At 42.2% G+C, this 17901-nt stretch overlaps 1 protein-coding gene across 7 annotated transcripts in view; it reads right to left on the bottom strand.

Moving 5' to 3' along the window:
• LOC115465822 (utrophin-like) overlaps positions 1 to 17901 on the bottom strand; it is a 1296369-nt gene that overhangs the window by 947467 nt on the left and 331001 nt on the right. For all 7 annotated transcript variants that reach the window (XM_030196568.1, XM_030196575.1, XM_030196573.1 and 4 more), the window contains 2 exons: positions 10611 to 10734; positions 8475 to 8562 (listed from right to left, as the gene is read on the bottom strand). In XM_030196568.1, the coding sequence (XP_030052428.1) occupies positions 8475 to 8562; positions 10611 to 10734 (212 nt within the window). The remainder of the gene's footprint in view (positions 1 to 8474; positions 8563 to 10610; positions 10735 to 17901) is intronic.

The raw sequence follows: 17901 nt of genomic DNA, 5'->3' as shown, positions 1-17901 counted from the left end.
ATTGCAACTTATGTTTAGGTGTTTAGTATGTTTCTAAGTTGTTATGTTTTTTCTTTTAGTTCTGATATAATCATAACTATGTTCTTGGCAGATAGGAATATATTCTCATCAGAGGAACATATTCACATCAGAATTCCACTAAAATAAAAATGTTATTTGTCTTTGGAAATACTACTAAAAATGAGATTAAAGGAAAAGCATGGTCTTAAACCCTTGGCAATTAGCTCATTATAGTGAGTTATGAATTCAGTAAATGCCATACATGTAGTGCCTTCGACTGTCCACTGGGACACCTTACAAAATACTTTTTAGCAGAATAAAGGAATAATGTGCTATCTGACCAAGTACAAAATTAGTTTAATTAAAAACAACTAACTATACTATTAAGAAACAGTTTCTGAAACCCCTGGGGGTTCAACAAAAGACTGAACAATAAGTATCCTTGTGTGAAAAAAGTATGCGAACATTGAGTAACTGATGACATCTCCTTCAGCAGCAATAACGTCAGGAAAATGTTTCCTGCAGCTGTCAATCAATCTCGTACATTCTCCCCCAATACTTTTTGGCTCATCATTCCACATTTGTGTTAGCCTTTTCCTATTTTCCATCTGTTTCTTCTGAGTTGTGCGATACTATATTTTTGTTTATTGTAAATGTTTGATTGTACTCCGCCTTGACCCATGGCAATTTGGCGCTTTATAAGCTTTACAAATAAATAAAGAACCATTTTAGCTCTGTGACATTTGAGGGCTTCCTTGCAGGAACAGCTCACTTCAGGTCTTGCCACAACATTTCAATAGAGTTTGGATCAGGACTCCGACTTTGTCAATCAAAAATATGAAATCATTTCTTCTTCAGTTATTCTGAATACATAGGGTCATTGTCTTCCTGCATGACTCACTTTCATGATAATGTGAGTTTGGTGTGTTTTTTAAATAAATATTACATGTTCATGTGATCCACTAAGAACTTTGGATTAAGTGGAATAGAACTTGATAAAATCATGAATTCTGCTGTATATCAAAGATGGCAAGCTCTCCAGGTCCCGATGCAGCAAAGCAGCCTCACACCAGGAAAGCCAGAATTAAGTTCTTACTTTGGAAAGCAGTGTTTGATTTCACCACGTAAAATAGTTTGATTTTTGACTTATTTGTCCAGAGCACATTACTGTATAAGTCTTGTGAGTCATCCAGATGTTCTTTAGCAAACTTGAGGCAGGCAAAATTGTCCTGTTTAGAAAGCAGTTGGGGGGGGGGGGGGGGTTTCCTAGCTATCCTCCCATGAACACCCTTTCCATTCAGTTTTTCCTGACGAAAGAAACATGAATCCTCATATCAACCACAGTTAAGAGGTTTGCAGATCTTTAGATGTTAGTCCTGGGGTTCTTTGTAACTTTGTGGATCATTTTCCATTTGCTCTTGGGTTGAGTTTTGCACAGTAATTGTCCCTGAGTAAAGTCAGCGTCATCTTCAACTTTTTCCAACTGTAAACTGCCTGTCTGACAGTAGATGGATGGAGAGAAGAGGTAAGTGAATGGCTGTCGAGGTATATCACGAAAAGGAAACCTCACTTCAAATGAAAATATATACTTGTAATATAATGTGCTCATCATATATTAAAGGTAGGATAAATAAGCAAATTACCCATAAGAAACAGGCATCTCCACTCTAGCAATAGGTTTGTGTGTATATGACAGTTTAAACCATTAAACAGAATTTGTAGAATTATCCCCGGTTCTATACTGCATGCTTAACTGAAGACAGCCTTCTCAGTAAAAAAAAGATTGTATTCACAGATTTACACAAATAAGCATAGTTATAAAAACTCATACCTGATTCAGATAAAGAACTTACTTTCAAAAACCCCCCCAAATATTTTTTTTATTGTAGTTTAACACAGAGAATGATTTAAGATGGTTACCTAAGAGCCCACAGACTGTACATATATTGATGTTTCGCATTGGGACTGTTTTTGTCTCAAAACTATGCCCAATTCCATCTAAATTAAGGAGCAACTGGGGATCACTCCATACCGACCCCATTAGATATCAGAGCAATGATCAGATAGGACTGGCGATCCTTCGAGAGGGTGGGGTGGGGGCCTTTGATGCCTCAGGGGATTTCCAGGTAAAGGCATATTCAATTGGGGAGGGTCTGGATTTTGGGGGTGGGGGAGTACAAGAGACAGCTCACAGTGGCTTTTGGCAGCCTTTTTCAGTTTAATGGCTCGGTTTAATGGAATGCAGCTTTGTGGCCTGATGCACCTGGGACAGTAAAATAACTACAACTAAGTTAACAGAAATACAAAACTTGGATGGCAAGGCCTGAAACTGAACTTAAACCAACCTAAGGCACTGTAGGTTCTCAAAATATTTGTTATCCGCTGAACAAAAAGGTACCAAAAGTGGAATTACAAATAGAGAAAACGGTTATAAAAAGAATGGAGGGACAACTTTCATTTTTGAAAGTTTTCTGTACCATAGGTTCAGTAGAATGGGCCTATACAATTTTTTTTCACAACTTTGATGTTTTTCATGTTCTACAGCCTAAAAACTGCAGGTACCTAAAGTGGGGTATGTGATTTCTGGGGTTAACTACTTTTTTATTGATGAACATTTTTCATTTTTTAAAGGTGCAATTAGTCCATACCTGAAGCTGAAAATTTGCAGGATTATGCAGTTGATAGCCTTCTATCTTGTAGTATAAATAAGTTACGTACCCCACTTTTGGTACATTTTCGCTCAATGGGTCACATCTGATTCTTTCAAAATTGAGTTACAAGAGTTTGATGAACACCTCAGAAATATAATCTTGTGATTTACAGATATCTTCTCTTACAATACAATCACATACAGTTTTTGTAAAAGGGGGCGGGTAACAATGCTTCTTCTTGCAGCCAGGTGTATCCTCTGGAAACCACAGGAGTGGTAGCCATTTTGACTGAAATAACTTTTCCAAAATAGGCAGAGGTTCTTCAGGCAAGATTGCTAGAACAGCATTTCTTAAACCCTTTGAAAGGATCCTCACAAGTCACTGTGAGAGATCTGTAGCCCCTTGGAGCAGGGGACCCCCCTTTTGCTCACAAATTTATTCTGTTGTTCCACAGAGCTTTTTATATTTTTTTATTGAAAAAAAAAAAACAAAGTTTGGGGAGATCAGTTCTCTCAGCTTCAGCTTTCTGGGGGAAGGGATTCAGAGGAATGTAGGCTTCCCAAAAAACCTAGCTGGGATATAGAGGCTGCATAAGACTCCCCAAGCCATTCACTCTGCAGCAGTTATCAGACCACGAGACCACCCCTAGTGTATTGTCTTAGGGGCTTTATCCTTTAGAAGAGAGAGATTCTTGTAAGAGCTGGAGAAGTCACTACAGTAGTTAAGTCTTTGTATAGGATGTACATGATCCCACAGTGGTAAGGTTTTTTTCAAGGTGTAGAACTAATCAATGTAATCACCCAGTCTTTAGAAGTTCTGAGCATTTCTGAAGCCCCTATTCAATCTGGATCTGCAGGAGTTCCTATCTTGGAGGGCCTAATGAGACCTCCTACAGCTTTTCCTAAAGCCATAATCACTGCAGTGCAGGACACTCAGGAAGCTGGTCTGAGTGGGAAGAGATATGGAAAAGCTCCATCCTCTCGTTCCTGAGGAGAAAGACAAGGGCAGTTCAAAATCATCCCCAGAACCCTTGGTTTGATGAAGGACTGACATCTCATAAGCTTAACTGTTGTAAATTAAAAAGATGTGACAGAAAAAAGATCTCTGGAAAATAAAGATCTAAATCAAAGGAGAAATTACGTTTTCCCTGATACTTTTCTTTCCATTAGTCCTTCCCACTATTTCAGAATCTGTGGGATAGTTGGGTCCATCAACCAGCAGATGGAGATAAAAAACTGAAAACTGAGCTGAGACTTATCTCTCATGACATCCAGTCCAGCTCCTCAGTACTTATGTAAGCAGTAAGGAGAAACTTAGAATAAAACCCAACAACCTTAAACAACTTGATAACCTAACACTAACAATACGAGCAACTGTGTGCAGACCTCTCTTATGTCTAGACAACCTGTAGAGAGTGAGAGATATGCAGGAAACAACCATGCAAGATGACAGTCATGACAGTCATTTGATCCATTACTTCGCACTGACTAAACATCTCAGAAACCTTCGGCAGGCCCCTGGAATACTGGGAAGGACTAATGGAAAGAAAACTATCAAGACCGACCTAATTTCTCCTTCCATTACATAGCTTCCCACTAATCCAGAACCTGTGAGATGTTCAAAAGCAGTCCCTAGAGTAGGTGAGGTCCTAGCACCGCCAACCTGCGAATCAAAGTCTCAAAACTGGCTTCCCAGCATGCTGCAACATCCACCCTGTTGTGCTTGGAAAATGTATGCAGCAATGACCACATCATCGCCTTGTATAACCACCAAGGACAGTAAGGTAGTCTCTACCTAGGATGCCACTGTACACCTCACAGAATGAACCCAAAATATCTGAGGAGCCTACTACCCCGCAAGAAATAAGCCAACACAATAGTCTTCTTCAGTCATCCAGCTAAGGCTCTGTTTACCAAAAGCACAGTTTGTACGAATTGAAAAACTCATTCGTGACTTACAGATATCTAAATGAAAACTCTACGCACATCAAAAAGTGTCAATGAAGAATAATGAGCCTCCTCGTCCTCTTTGCGAAAGGATGGAAGCTCCACAGATTGGTTGAGATGACGTGCTTACCACTTTTGAAAGAAAGGAAGGAACTGTGTGCAAGGAAACTCCCTGCAGTTGAAAAGCAGCGAAAGGGATCCCGACAAGACTGCCTGAAGTTCTGAAATGCTACGCGCCAACGCAACAGCCATCGAGAACGCTATCTTAAGATCTTTCAAGGATCCCTTCTGGAGGGCTAAAAATGAGACTTCTGAAGAGCTCTAAGGACTAAATTAAGGTTCCACTCTGGACATGGTATATGAAAGGGAAGCCGCAAACAGCCCACTCCCCACAAGAACTGAATAATATCCGGGTGAGCTACAAGAGATGTCTTATTGTAGTTGACCTCTGAAACAGGCCAAACCAGCAACCTGAACTTTTCAAGAGCCCAACACCAGTCCTTTCTGAAGATCTGCCTGGAGAAACACTAATATGTGCACAATCTAAGAAGAGAAGGGAGAATGTTGGCACTCAGAACACATACCCTCAAACAGCCTCCACAACCTCACATACACCTTTAATGTAGAGCATTTCCGAACCTGAAGCAAAGTACCAATAACAGAATCAGAATAACCTTTTCTTCTCAACAAAACCTTTTTAATGGCCAAGCCATGAGACTAAAAAGATCCTCCATGAGCACCAGACCCTGCTTCAGTAAACTGTGTACTTGTAGAAGACAGAGAGGACCCCTGTCCAGCAGTCGACACAGGTCCACATACAAGGCATTCTCAGCCAATCCAAGGCTAAGAGAATTATTTGACCCTGGCTGGATAGTTCCCATTCTTCTAGATCCAAGAAGTACCTGCTGAGAAAGTCCACCTCCACATTCAAGGACCCCGTGATGTGAGCTACCAACAAGCAAAGAAGATTTTTCTCTGCCCAACTCATGAGGAAGGCTGCCTTCACTGCCCCTAAACCTTTGAATCCACACAGACAAGTGCGAGCTGCTGCACTACAACTTCTCCAATCCAGGGAGAATGGAGAAGATCACAAAATGCCCTGATATTTCAGACCCTGAAGCAGCCAAGCAGGATGGAGCAAAGCATCCTTAGTCTGGGGGATTGGAGAGTACTATGAGGAGGGCTGAATTTGTGCACATGGAGATAAGTATTGTTTTTCAATGCATTAACACGGTATTTGTGAGCATCGTGCAATGTTTACTTTGAAACTGAATGGAATATTTTCTAATTGGAACACGTATAAATGTATATTGCACTGAAGCAGGAAGCTGTTTGGCACTAGTGTTGAAGAACAAAGAAAAATTTATAAATTAAAAGAAATTTATGAATTGAACAAAGAAAAAATTTAAAAATACAAGAAGTCTATAAATTGTGGCTTGAACTAGACAGGGATTGTTTTTTTAAGTCAGTGATGAAGAGTAGATTCATGAGATCACCTGAAGCTCTATAAATCTTTTGATGTGGAGCTCTTTGAGGCTTTTTCCTTCCTTTAGAATTATATCTCTAATTTCTAGTGAGTCATAATTTATTGGTTTTGATTTTATTTTTAGTGATTTGTATGACTTCACATCCATTCTGCTAATTTAGTGGTGCTTACATACAGCGAGACAGAATAATAGGATTTAATTATATCATGGGAGCAAATAGATGAATATATTTGAAACATTTAACAAAGTGAGATTAGCATATAAACCCAACTGGGCATTTAAAAGTCTGTCCTTTAATGATGCCGCATGTTCAGAAATCATAGCCATATGTATAGACATGCACACACCAGAACAGGTATCCATACACACATTGCAAAAGTAAACAACAACTTCCACAGAATACATCCAAAACTTAAAATTTTTATTTTCTCATTTCCATCTTCTAAAATTCTAGACAGGAGATGTACAGATCAGCAGGACCCAAAGCACTCAAAAACAAGTCAGAAACAACTGTTCAACTAGCCTTAGGATTCACCTTTGGGTTTAAAAAGCAAAACCATGTGCTGGATAAATTGGATAAACGAATTAAAACAAAGTTTAAAGCAAATGCCCTTAATATGTAATACTTGGTGGCAATAATGAAACAATGATGGAATATTCACATAGCAAGCAGCATAAACCAACAGATTAATTTTCCTCTGAACATAATTAACTTTGTATGAACATATCAGGTAATAGTGTGCTTAACTGGACAATGTTGCCATATTTAGACTGACTCTATACAGAACTTCTGCATGAAGGAAGCCCTTCCCTCATTATTTAATACCTCTCTGTGAAATAGTAGTAATAACAAAAAACAAGTACATTTTTATAATATACCACTGCATTACACAAAACAAAAGGAGCAAGTCCCCACATGCCATCTTTTTCTTTTGATCTAGGTACAGGAAAAAAAATGTTAAATGCTCCCAGGTCTCAACCTAATTAATTTTTTTTTCTAATTGTACTTATAAATAGTAACTCAGATTTTTAAGCACCTGATTCTCATATCTGTTCTGGTAAAAACACCTCTGCACAAATACAGGGAATCCCTATAACCAGCCCCTCCAAAAGACACAGGGGTAAACACCGGCACTACAAAAATTGAAATATTTTTGCAGCGCCAGAAATGGCACATGCCGGGGGAGGGAACTACCGTTAGGCTGCTTCGGTAGCCCGGTGGTACTTCCCTTTTAGCGAGTGGTAAGCCTGCGTTGGGCTTACCACCACTTCGTAAAAGGGCCCCACAATGATTTACAAATTAGAATTAACTATTATTCAAACTGATGAAACCAATACTTCTCCTCTGTGTACATCCTTAAGCTGCACAAGCCAGCATGTTTGAAAATATAAGTGAACTCAAATAAAAATGCTACAAACAAAGAACGACAACGTGGATATAGCAGCCTATAGGTTTGCTTGCTTTGCGTGAACGGGGATGATGGCTGTGTGGAGGAGAGGGAAAGAAAGACCTTCCTAATTGGCTTCAGCTTTTATGACGTCTCCTGTTCTCAATCTAACCTCCTTGGTCAGCTCTCTCCTTCCCTTCCCCAGCACAGTCTGGAATGTCTCCTTCCCTTCTCCTTTGCTGCCTGGCGATGTGACAGCTTTGTTTTCTTCCCTCCCCGATGCATTACTTTTTCCATACTCTCCCTCTGAAGAATCCGGTACTACTTACTCCCTTCACTGCTGCCCTTCTTCAATTTTCTGGGCCACCGGCAACATCAGTGAGGTAAGCACATTACCTTCGTTGGCTCCAGATGTTCTCCGTCTGTTACAGCGTCCCACCAACAGGAAATTGCAGCAGACGAACAGCTTCCAGACCACGGAAGGCAATGTGCTTACCTCAAAGACGCTGCCAGCGGCCCTCAAAATTAAAGGACAGTGATGCAGAGAGTGGGAGGGTAGCCAGTAGTGCCTAAAACACACGCACTTGACTGGCCACCAGGATTGGGGGGGGGGGGGGACATGAAGCTGGAATGGGGGAGGCTGGGCCACCAAGGCCCCCCCGTAACTACACCACTGGTACGGAGAGTGGAGACTGCATAGACAGGAGCGTAGGAGGATCGCTCCTGCTCCAGCTGACCTGGCTCAACAGCCAGCTCGCAAAATTCCAGCACACCACTGTTCTTAACTATCTTTTGTATTATTGTATCTTTATTGTGTTTGTTTTATCATGATTATTATTCTCCACAAATTGCTGCATCTCTTCAGATATGATCTGCATAAAACCTAAATGAGTAATTGTGGAATATAAGCACATATATAATGTAATGTGATAGGAGGATGAACAGCTTATGAGAAAGTTTAAAGAAAACAGATTATCTAAGCTTCTGTGGGTCACGTGTTACCTTTTCTTATATTCTCCAGGAGGGTTTGTCCACTTTGGTTCAATTCATTTAGTTTTTCGTTTCGTTCTGTCTTTTCATTTTGAATAGCCTGAAAACAGAATTTCATTGTTTTTACTTTGCAGCAGAACACACTTATCCTTTCTCTAACACTCCTCCTCCTACTTCTCGAGTTTCCACCCCATCTGCTACAATCCCGTTCCTTGCTTGATGTACCAAGGAGGGTCTAAGGTTGAGGCATCATTTTAATAATTTTTTATAATTCCTATTTTCTCAAAAGCAGATTCTCTCCATTTTGGCCAAAAAGATGTAATGGTTTTCTCCTAAAAATTCTCCCAGATAATAAGATATCCATAGAAGATTATTTTATACATTGAAGCTTGCTATTCCACTTTTCATTGGTTTCCCACACAAGATTACAGTGGAATAGGCCCATATTATGAATTAAGTTATCCACTTAGCCTCTATCTTCTTCCCCTTTTCCCTGTCACTTCATTCTTTGTTTTTTCCTATTAAGTTTCTTCTAAAGGAGCTAAATATTTGCAGGAAATGAAGAGGGAGTATAACACCATTACATCCCAAACAGATACACACACACCACAGACACACAAGGGATCATGACATAAGGCTGGAAAGAGCATACGCAGCAGTCTTATAAGGAGGTAATCTCCCCCCCCCCCACCACACACATACACACAAATCTCTGAAGTTGCAAACCATATTGCAATGTGTGTTGATATTATACCCTATACACTGTCAATTAAAATGTTCTATAACATATTGTGTTGACATTGCAATATACTATGCCATACTTTGTATTGTTATTTGAATATTTTTACTGCTGTAATTGTCTATTGCTCATGTTTGATTTATTCTTACTGTATTCCGCCTTAAGTAAATTACTTCAAGAAGGCAGTAAATAAATCCTAATAAATAAAATACACACACAAATGTGAATTTGTTGCTTTGGGTTTTTTCCTCCCACCCAATGCACAACCTTGTTTTTTAAGGTTATTGGTTGTGCTTTGTTGTTGTTAGCATTAGCAAGATGTTCAATAAACAAATTGGAACTTAGAAAACAAACCAATGCTATAATGTGTAGATCACGCCTTTGAAAATCAATTCACCATTTGAACTTTCCATTAAACTTATTGAGAAAAAAATGATCGATCAAGAAAAGGTAAAAAAAAACCTAGGGCTACTACCTGGCTTAGCATTACGAATTACATTTCATTACATTGCACTTATGAAATACACTCTATTGAGAAGGGTTGATCCTGCCACAGAGTGATTGTTTTTTTTTTTGCATATGGCTCTGCTGTCCAGCCCCTTCTAACTTATGCAAATGAGGTCACATAATGAGTCTCAGCATATAACCCCATAGCCATCTACACCCCCCCACATGGACCACCCCTCATCTAGAAAAACCAGAAATGTGTTGTTCTTTATGATAGACAATAATTGATGAGGTCTAAAGAATCATGCAACTTTCTGTCCACATTATCTGCAGGAGTACGTAAATTTCAACAATCTACAAAAACAAATACTAATTGAATTTGCTACCTAGGAAATAAGAGAAAGTACCATGGCATGCTATAGTAACTTTAAAATAAACACACCAGCAAAGTAATAGGTTTGCTTGCATCTTTAAACATAAGTACATAAGTAATGCCACACTGGGAAAAGACCAAGGGTCCATCGAGCCCAGCATCCTGTCCACGACAGCGGCCAATCCAGGCCAAGGGCACCTGGCAAGCTTTCCAAACGTACATTCTATAAATGTTATTCCTGGAATTGTGGATTTTTCCCAAGTCCATTTAGTAGTGGTTTATGAATTTGTCCTTTAGGAAGCCATCTAACCCCTTGTTATACTCTGCCAAGCTAACCGCCTTCACCATGTTCTCCGGCAACGAATTCCAGATTCCATTAGATTTACATAAACAGCATTGCTGGTGTCCTTTTATCAACTTACAGAACTACTAAATGTGTCAAAAAGATTATACAATACCCACACTGTCACTCTTAAAGCACAGTTTTCTACAGGGTATTAAGACAAAACATTCCACAGATCAAGTGAAAATCTATAAACAACAAAGACCATCTTATTTTTCTACCACATCTTTCTTGCTGTCATCTTACCTTCACTATTTCTTTAATGTTCGAAGTCACTCTCATCTTCTGGTATTCCTTGATTTCCACAGCTTGGATAGCAGCTTTTGATTTCAAAATCCAGTTTAACAGCTCAGCAGTTTCCATATCAAACCTGTTTTAAAGGTCAGATTAAGAAAAAAATGTGATTTTTCTTGCTCCATTCAATCAATTCCTCTCTCGCTAGATATATTTTTATATCAGTTCTAAAATACAGCCTCCAGCAAAAAGAAAAAAATATATATCAATGAGATCCGACATCACCATACTGCAGGGCTTTAAGAAGCCCCTGTGAGGAGTGGAAAGAAAGGTGTGCAAACTGCAACATAATCATCTGAAATAAATTTGTTGGGTACTGTGGCATTTTACCATCTTAACATGAGATAGCACAAGCCAAGCCATGCTACTATTTTGGACTAATTTTGCTGGGATCGTTGATACGGTGGGGCTTCTGCTGTCATCCTCTTGGCTCACTATCCTCTTCACCTGCCTTACCGAGATTCGGCAAGTCAGGACCTGATTTCGGACTTTTTCTTTCTTTCCCTTTTTCTTTCCCCTCTTTTGCTTTCCTTTCCCTACTTACTTTTTACTTTGTTTTCAGATTGTATTTATATTCCCCTCTTCTCTTCCACTCTCTGTTCCTATTCTCCTTGTAACCTATTTATTTTATGAGTTCATTGTAAGCCGTTTTGGGGATGCGGCAAAAGGTGGGGTATAAATGACCTTAAATAAATAAATGGCCAGAACAGTGACTACATATAACAGCACTGAATATATATTTAAACACTAGTGTCAAACTTTATAAAGTTACCAACAGCAAGAGCTGACATACAAGTAGTCACTATGCTCAGCGCCGATTATATTCAACCATTAATAAACAGATAGTTTGATATGACCTCAACGGTGGCTTGTTTCACATGGAGGCATATTTTCAAAGCACTTTGGGAGGCTAAGTTCCATAGGTTTCTATGGAACTTTGGGAGGCTAAGTGCTTTGAAAATGAGCTTGAAAAGCTATTTCAGCTCATGACTCGCCTACCTCATCATCAGTAGATGTAGCTCTATATACAGTATCAAAACATCCATTTTTCTTAATAACCCTGAATTACTGTAAACACATATTTAACCAATTAATACACTTATCTTAATGCAGGTAGTCTTCAAACACCAAGACCCTCGGCCAAATTTGAGATTATAGTGAAGTAGGAAGGAAGTCCACACAGCAATGAAGGACCAGCCTATGAAACAGCATTAGCAAAGCATGGCTCAAGAAAGAAGCATAAGAAACTGGTGCTGGGCTAAACCCTATTTGTGAGGACAGCCTCAAAAGACCTGGCTGTACCATCAATGTTGATGGACTCTTGTCTTGGATCTGGATAGAGACTGACTGCTTAAATTGCACTTCTAGGCACTGTGATCAGAAGTTTAAAGATGACTATTAAGCGTCTTCTTACCAGACACGGCAAAAGCCACACAGAAGCATCGAAGGCAATTTCTTTTAGTGGGGCCTAGGGTCCTCTAATTAGCAGCCGTGTTGTTGTTAAAATGTCCTTGCAAATTGCTTAAATTAAATTCCTGTTATATCATCTATGAGCCCCAGCAACTGTTATTGTTTTTAAGTGATGAGGCTAGGCAGGAAAACCAACAGCCCCCTAGACTCTCCTGAGTACTCTTTTTGCATGACACTGATAGCTCTTTATTCTGTATTAGATACAACTTCTCTTTGGAATTTACTTGCCTTTTCTTTGACATTTCTTTTGGGTTAGGGTATTGGATTCCCTCTATTTTATGGGCTTGTTTCTGCCTAGTGACTGGTGTGTTTTTTTGGTTTTTTTTTTTTTTTGGGGGGGGGGGTTTGTTGTACTGCTGCTGATGTGGTTATTAGTATTGCTTGTTTCCCCATTCTGCCTCTATTAATATCTTTCAAATTTTACTTAAATATTGTGAACACGTTGATAAAAAATTGAAAAAATAATGTAAAATAGCAGGGAATTAACTCCTTTTGGAGTGCTGGATTACTTCGATGACCTTTTAATATTAACATGCGCATAACATCTAGCTTAAAATGGTATACCACGGGATGCGCTCGGGTGTCCTACAGTAACTATCACATATGCGCAAGCTGAGGGCTACAAAATATTTTTTGAGGGGGCATGTTGGGGGCAGAGAGTGGACGTTCCTGCAGGTATCCCCTCCAAGTCCACAGGGATCTCCTCTGGTCTGCCCTTCCCTGGCTCTGCATGTGTGTGCTCCCTGCTTTCTTCTTCTCTTTGCAGATCTGGGCAGTGGCACTCCTCTCGGTGTACAGTAGGGGTTGGGGGCACCACTGCCTAGATGGCAATGCCAGAAGTATGGATGGGCTCTGATGCTCAGGCAGGGATAGAGCTGAGGCCCTGAGGCAGGGAGGAATCTGCAGCCAGCTCTCAATGATGATTTGGCCCAGAGAGGATGCCCAAGAGTTCATCAGCACTTCCCACTCCACCTCTTGTGGGAGTGTATGAGACTCTCAGTGACCACCTCCCTAATCAGGGTCCACCAAGATGTCCAAGTACCGCCGCCGCCTCCTCCCTGCCCATGCTGATGCAGCCAGGCTCACACCAACACATGCATAGGCCAGCAGCGTAGGTCACCTAATCTACGGGAGCATGTGTGGTGACCTCCCCATGCAACTGGCCCATGCCTGTGTCAGTGTGAGCCTTGTTGCATCTGCCCAGGTAGAGAGCAAGTATGGCACTGAATTACCGAAGAGAGGACTCAGAGGACTTGCATAGTGCCAGTTAACTGTGGTTTGCCATCAAAGTGTTTGATCTTCTGAATCTCAGATGAGGATTAATAGGAGTGTGGAGTATGGGTGCAGGGAGGGGGGCTGGGAAATATATGTTGTATGTGCGTGGGAAGGAGACCTGGAGAAGGTGAATGGTTTGTGCACACAGGGGGGGCCTGGAAAAAGGTGGCTTGAGTGTGGGTGCAGGGAGGGCGGCTGGAGTGTAGGTGCTAGAAAAAAGATGGGGTATCTGTGTGCAGGGAGGGGGGCTAGAACAAAGATAGATGGTATGTATGTGTGCAGGGAAGGGTGCCTGGTAAAAATGTGAATGTTGTATATGTGCAAGGTGGGGCCTGGAAAAAAAGGTGGATGGAATGTGGGAGCAGGGAGGACGGCTGGATTGAGGGTGAAGAAAAAAAGGCTGGAAAAAAAGGTGGTGTGTGTGTAAGAGGGCCTATAAAAAGATGGATGGAGTGTTGGTGCAGGAAGAGGGGCTGGAAAAAATAGATGGAGTGGGGAGCTAGAAAAGGTGTATGGAGTGTAGATGCAGGAAAGGGGCTGAAAAAAAAGTTGGATGAAGTTTGGGAGAGCTGGAAAAAGATGTGTGTGGGGGGGGGGGGGGGGGGGGGGAGGGCATTTCATGCCTGGGGGAGATGCCAACCCTTGTAATAAGAGAAATCTGCACAAAAAAAATTACAAATAAAGGGGTACTTTTGTGAAACTGCAAAAGTTATATTAAGTTTGGAAAAAATAAGACATTGTCTCAAGTGAGTTACTGACACATGCTAGTTTTGCAGATTCCACTTTATACTGACAAAAAAAGGCCTTTTGATAAAAGAGGTTAAATAAGGTCTGAAACTGACCAGTATTTATGATAGATGGATTTTTGTTGAAAAGTAAATCATACAGTTTACACCATAAAAGAACAGGCTACAAATGTTAGTCTATCATTAAATGTAGTAGAGAAATATTATGTAATAGGCTTTTCCCATTGTACTATGCCCTTATACTTCAAACTTTTAGCATAAGAATAAGTTAAGCAGTTTTAAAAAAAAGATGTCTTGCTGATGCTATGGAATTCTATGTAGAGGGTATAAATGTGAGTATTTGGACTGCCGAACTTCAGGGGTACTTGGAAGCAAAGAGATTTCTCTCCCAGTCTTCCCTTAAATCGTGGTGAAATGCAGTGCCGCTAAATATCATCTCTGACCACCCATATTAAAAGTAGGCAGATCAGGGATGGTGCATGGAGTGGCAGTGGGAAGGAGCTAGTGGTTATGCAGGTGATGGCAGTATTCAGTGCCAGGACCCATAGAGAGGGGCATAATCGAAAGAGGCGCCCAAGTTTTCCTGAGGACGTCCTCAAAGGATGTCCAGGAGAAGGGGCGGGGAAACCCGTATTATAGAAACAAGATGGGCGTCCATCTTTCGTTTCGATAATACGGTTGGGGACGCCCAAATCTCAACATTTAGGTTGACCTTAGAGATGGTCGTCCCCGGTTTTCGGCGATAATGGAAACCGAGGACGCCCATCTCAGAAATGACCAAATCCAAGCGTTTTGGTAGTGGGAGCAGCCAGCATTCGTAGTGCACTGGTCCCCCTCACATGCCAGGACACCAACCGGGCACCCTAGGGGGCACTGCAGTGGACTTCACAAATTGCTCCCAGGTGCATAGCTCCCTTACCTTGGGTGCTGAGCCTCCCAAACCCACTCTCCACAACTGTACACCACTACCATAGCCCTAAGGGGTGAAGAGGGGCACCTACATGTGGGTACAGTGGGTTTCTGGTGGGTTTTGAAGGGCTCACATTTACCACCACAAGTGTAACAGGTAGGGGGGGATGGGCCTGGGTCCGCCTGCCTGAAGTGCACTGCACCCACTAAAACTGCTCCAGGGACCTGCATACTGCTGTCAGGAGAGCTGGATATAACATTTGAGGCAGGCATAGAGGCTAGGAAAAAATATTTTTAAAGTTTTTTTTGGGTGGGAGGGGGTTAGTGACCACTGGAGGAGTAAGGGGAGGTCATCCCTGATTCCCTCCGGTGGTCATCTGGTCAGTTCAAGCATCATTTTAAGGCTTGGTCGCAAGAAAAAAAGGGACCAAGTAAAGTCGGCCGATAATGAAAAAAAGAAGGGCGTCCCTGACGAGCATTTGGACGACTTTACCTGGTCCAGTTTTTCTTATGACTAAGCCACAAAAAGTTGCCCGCACTGACCAGATGACCACCGGAGGAAATCGGGGATGACCTCCCCTTACGCCCCCAGTGGTCTCTAACCCCCTCCCATCCTCAAAAAAGAACTTTAAAAATATTTTGTGCCAGCCTCAAATGTAATACTCAGGTCAATCGCGATCACTGGAGCAGTTTTAGTGGGTGAGTGCACTTCAGGCAGGCGGATCCAGGCCCATCCCCCCCCCCCCCCCCACACCTGGTACATTTGTGGAGGAAACCCTTCAAAACCTGCCAGAAACCCACTGTACCCACATGTAGGTGCCCCCTTCACCCATAAAGGCTATGGTAGTGGTGTACAGTTGTAGGTAGTGGGTTTTGGGGGGCTCAGCACACAAGGTAAAGGAGCTATGTACCTGGGAGCTTTTTCTGAAGTCCACTGCAGTGCCCCCTAGGGTGCCCGGTTGGTGTGCTGGCATGTCAAGGGGACCAGTGCACTACGAATGCTGGCTCCTCCCATGGCCAAAGGGCTTCCATTTGGTCGTTTCTGAGATGGGCGTCCTTAGTTTCCATTATCGCTGAAAATCAGAAACCACCAAGTCTAAGGACAACCATCTCTAGGGACGACCTAACTGTCAAGATTTGGACGTCCCCAACTGTATTATCGAAACGAAAGATGGACGCCCATCTCGTTTCAATAATACGGGTTTCCCCGCCCCTTCGCCTGGACGTCCTGCAAGGACGTCCTCAGGAAAATTTGGGCGCCCCCTTTCAATTATGCCCCTCCACCTGTCACGTACCACGAGGGACGCCAACTCCCACCAGATCCGGACACTGAGCACCCCGCTGCACGTTGACTTCAGCGGTGCGGCTCCCACTGCGTCCCCTCTGGCGCCTGTGCTCCCTGCCACACGGCACACCATTTTCCAGCATTGGTGACATCCTCTGAGGGGGGCAGTTTTTCGCCATGTTCAGTCCTGGGCAGCGACCCCGCGTACTTCACCCCGCGGCTCAAGGAGCACCTCCCCAGTCCATGAGTTTGGATGCAGGGTGTCTCCGAGCGAGGCTCTGGCATCAGATGCCGTTCTTCCCTTTCTTAAACTGCTCACACGCAACTAACTGGGCCTCAGTATCAGGTCTTGTACTCTGTGGTTCTACTTGTGTGCTTTTGTTTGCCTGACCTGACCTCTGCCTGGATACTGACATTTCCTGGATTGCTGCCTGATCTGACCTCTGCCTGGATACCGACGTTCCCTGGATTGCTGCATTACCTCCCCTGACCCCTGCCTGGATACTGCAGCTTCCTGGTTTGTGGGTTGACCTGTTCTCGTTTGGCTTGGTTCAGTCAGGTACTCTCTCTCTCAGGTCTTTAGCTTAGCGACAACTCCGACCTTTGACTGAGGATTTCTAGTGCTGCTGACCATCTAAACCCAAGGGCTCAACCCAAGGGGAATGGTGGTTGGTTAAGGTGAAGAACCCAGAGCTTGTCAGCTGTCGACTACCTCTTATGTTGGCCACATCAGGGCTCACTTCCACTGCAAGAGGGACCCATGACAATATGAAACAGTATTAACAAATATACACATTTAACACTGCAGAACAAGCATATATCAGAAATATGGTAAATGTCAGTACAATACAAACAATACCACAGTAGACAGCATGGAAGAACATTAAAAAAACATAAGATATAATACAATGTCAGCATAATACCAATGAAACACTTAGTAAACACACATCAGAACATTCAAATAACATAGATATGATGATAATGCGTTTCTACAAATAGCTTACCATGTAGCCGAGGGGCCCTAGAAATGTTAAGTAGTAGTAGTAGTAGTATATAGATGGGGACAAGATGGGTAGTACAGAGTTGGTTGGGATAATAGATGGGTGGCTAAACTCAAGGCAGTTAAACAAAATATGAGGAACTGGTCTAAGGTACAGGGTGTGCAGCAAGCTAGTCCAGGTGCAGAGTGAGTGTATAGTCAGTCACCATATGTATAAAAGGCTTGGGAGAACAGCCAGGCTTTCACCTGCTTCCTGAAGTAGAGGTAATCTACAGTTAGACATAGTCCCTCTGGAAGTAAGTTCCAGAAGAGTGGGGGCTACTCCTGAGAAGGCTCACTGGCAGGTATCACATTGTACAATTTCTTTCAATGAGGGTACAGATAGTGATGCTCCTTGATAGGACCTTAAGTTCTAGTGCCAGTGCCCTTTCATTTTGGCCTGAATATTCAGTGCCAGTGGCTGACATGACCTGGTACTGAATATCCAGTGCTAATCTAGCCAGCGACAGTCAGCGTTGACCACCAACAGCTGTCCCCCTCCTCTCTGTTGTTCATGTA

The sequence above is a fragment of the Microcaecilia unicolor genome, chromosome 3, assembly GCF_901765095.1.
Source record: "Microcaecilia unicolor chromosome 3, aMicUni1.1, whole genome shotgun sequence".
NCBI classification, from domain to species: Eukaryota; Metazoa; Chordata; class Amphibia; order Gymnophiona; family Siphonopidae; genus Microcaecilia; species Microcaecilia unicolor.
Note: the sequence above shows the minus strand (reverse complement) of the source record. Positions and strands in the feature narration are given on the sequence as shown.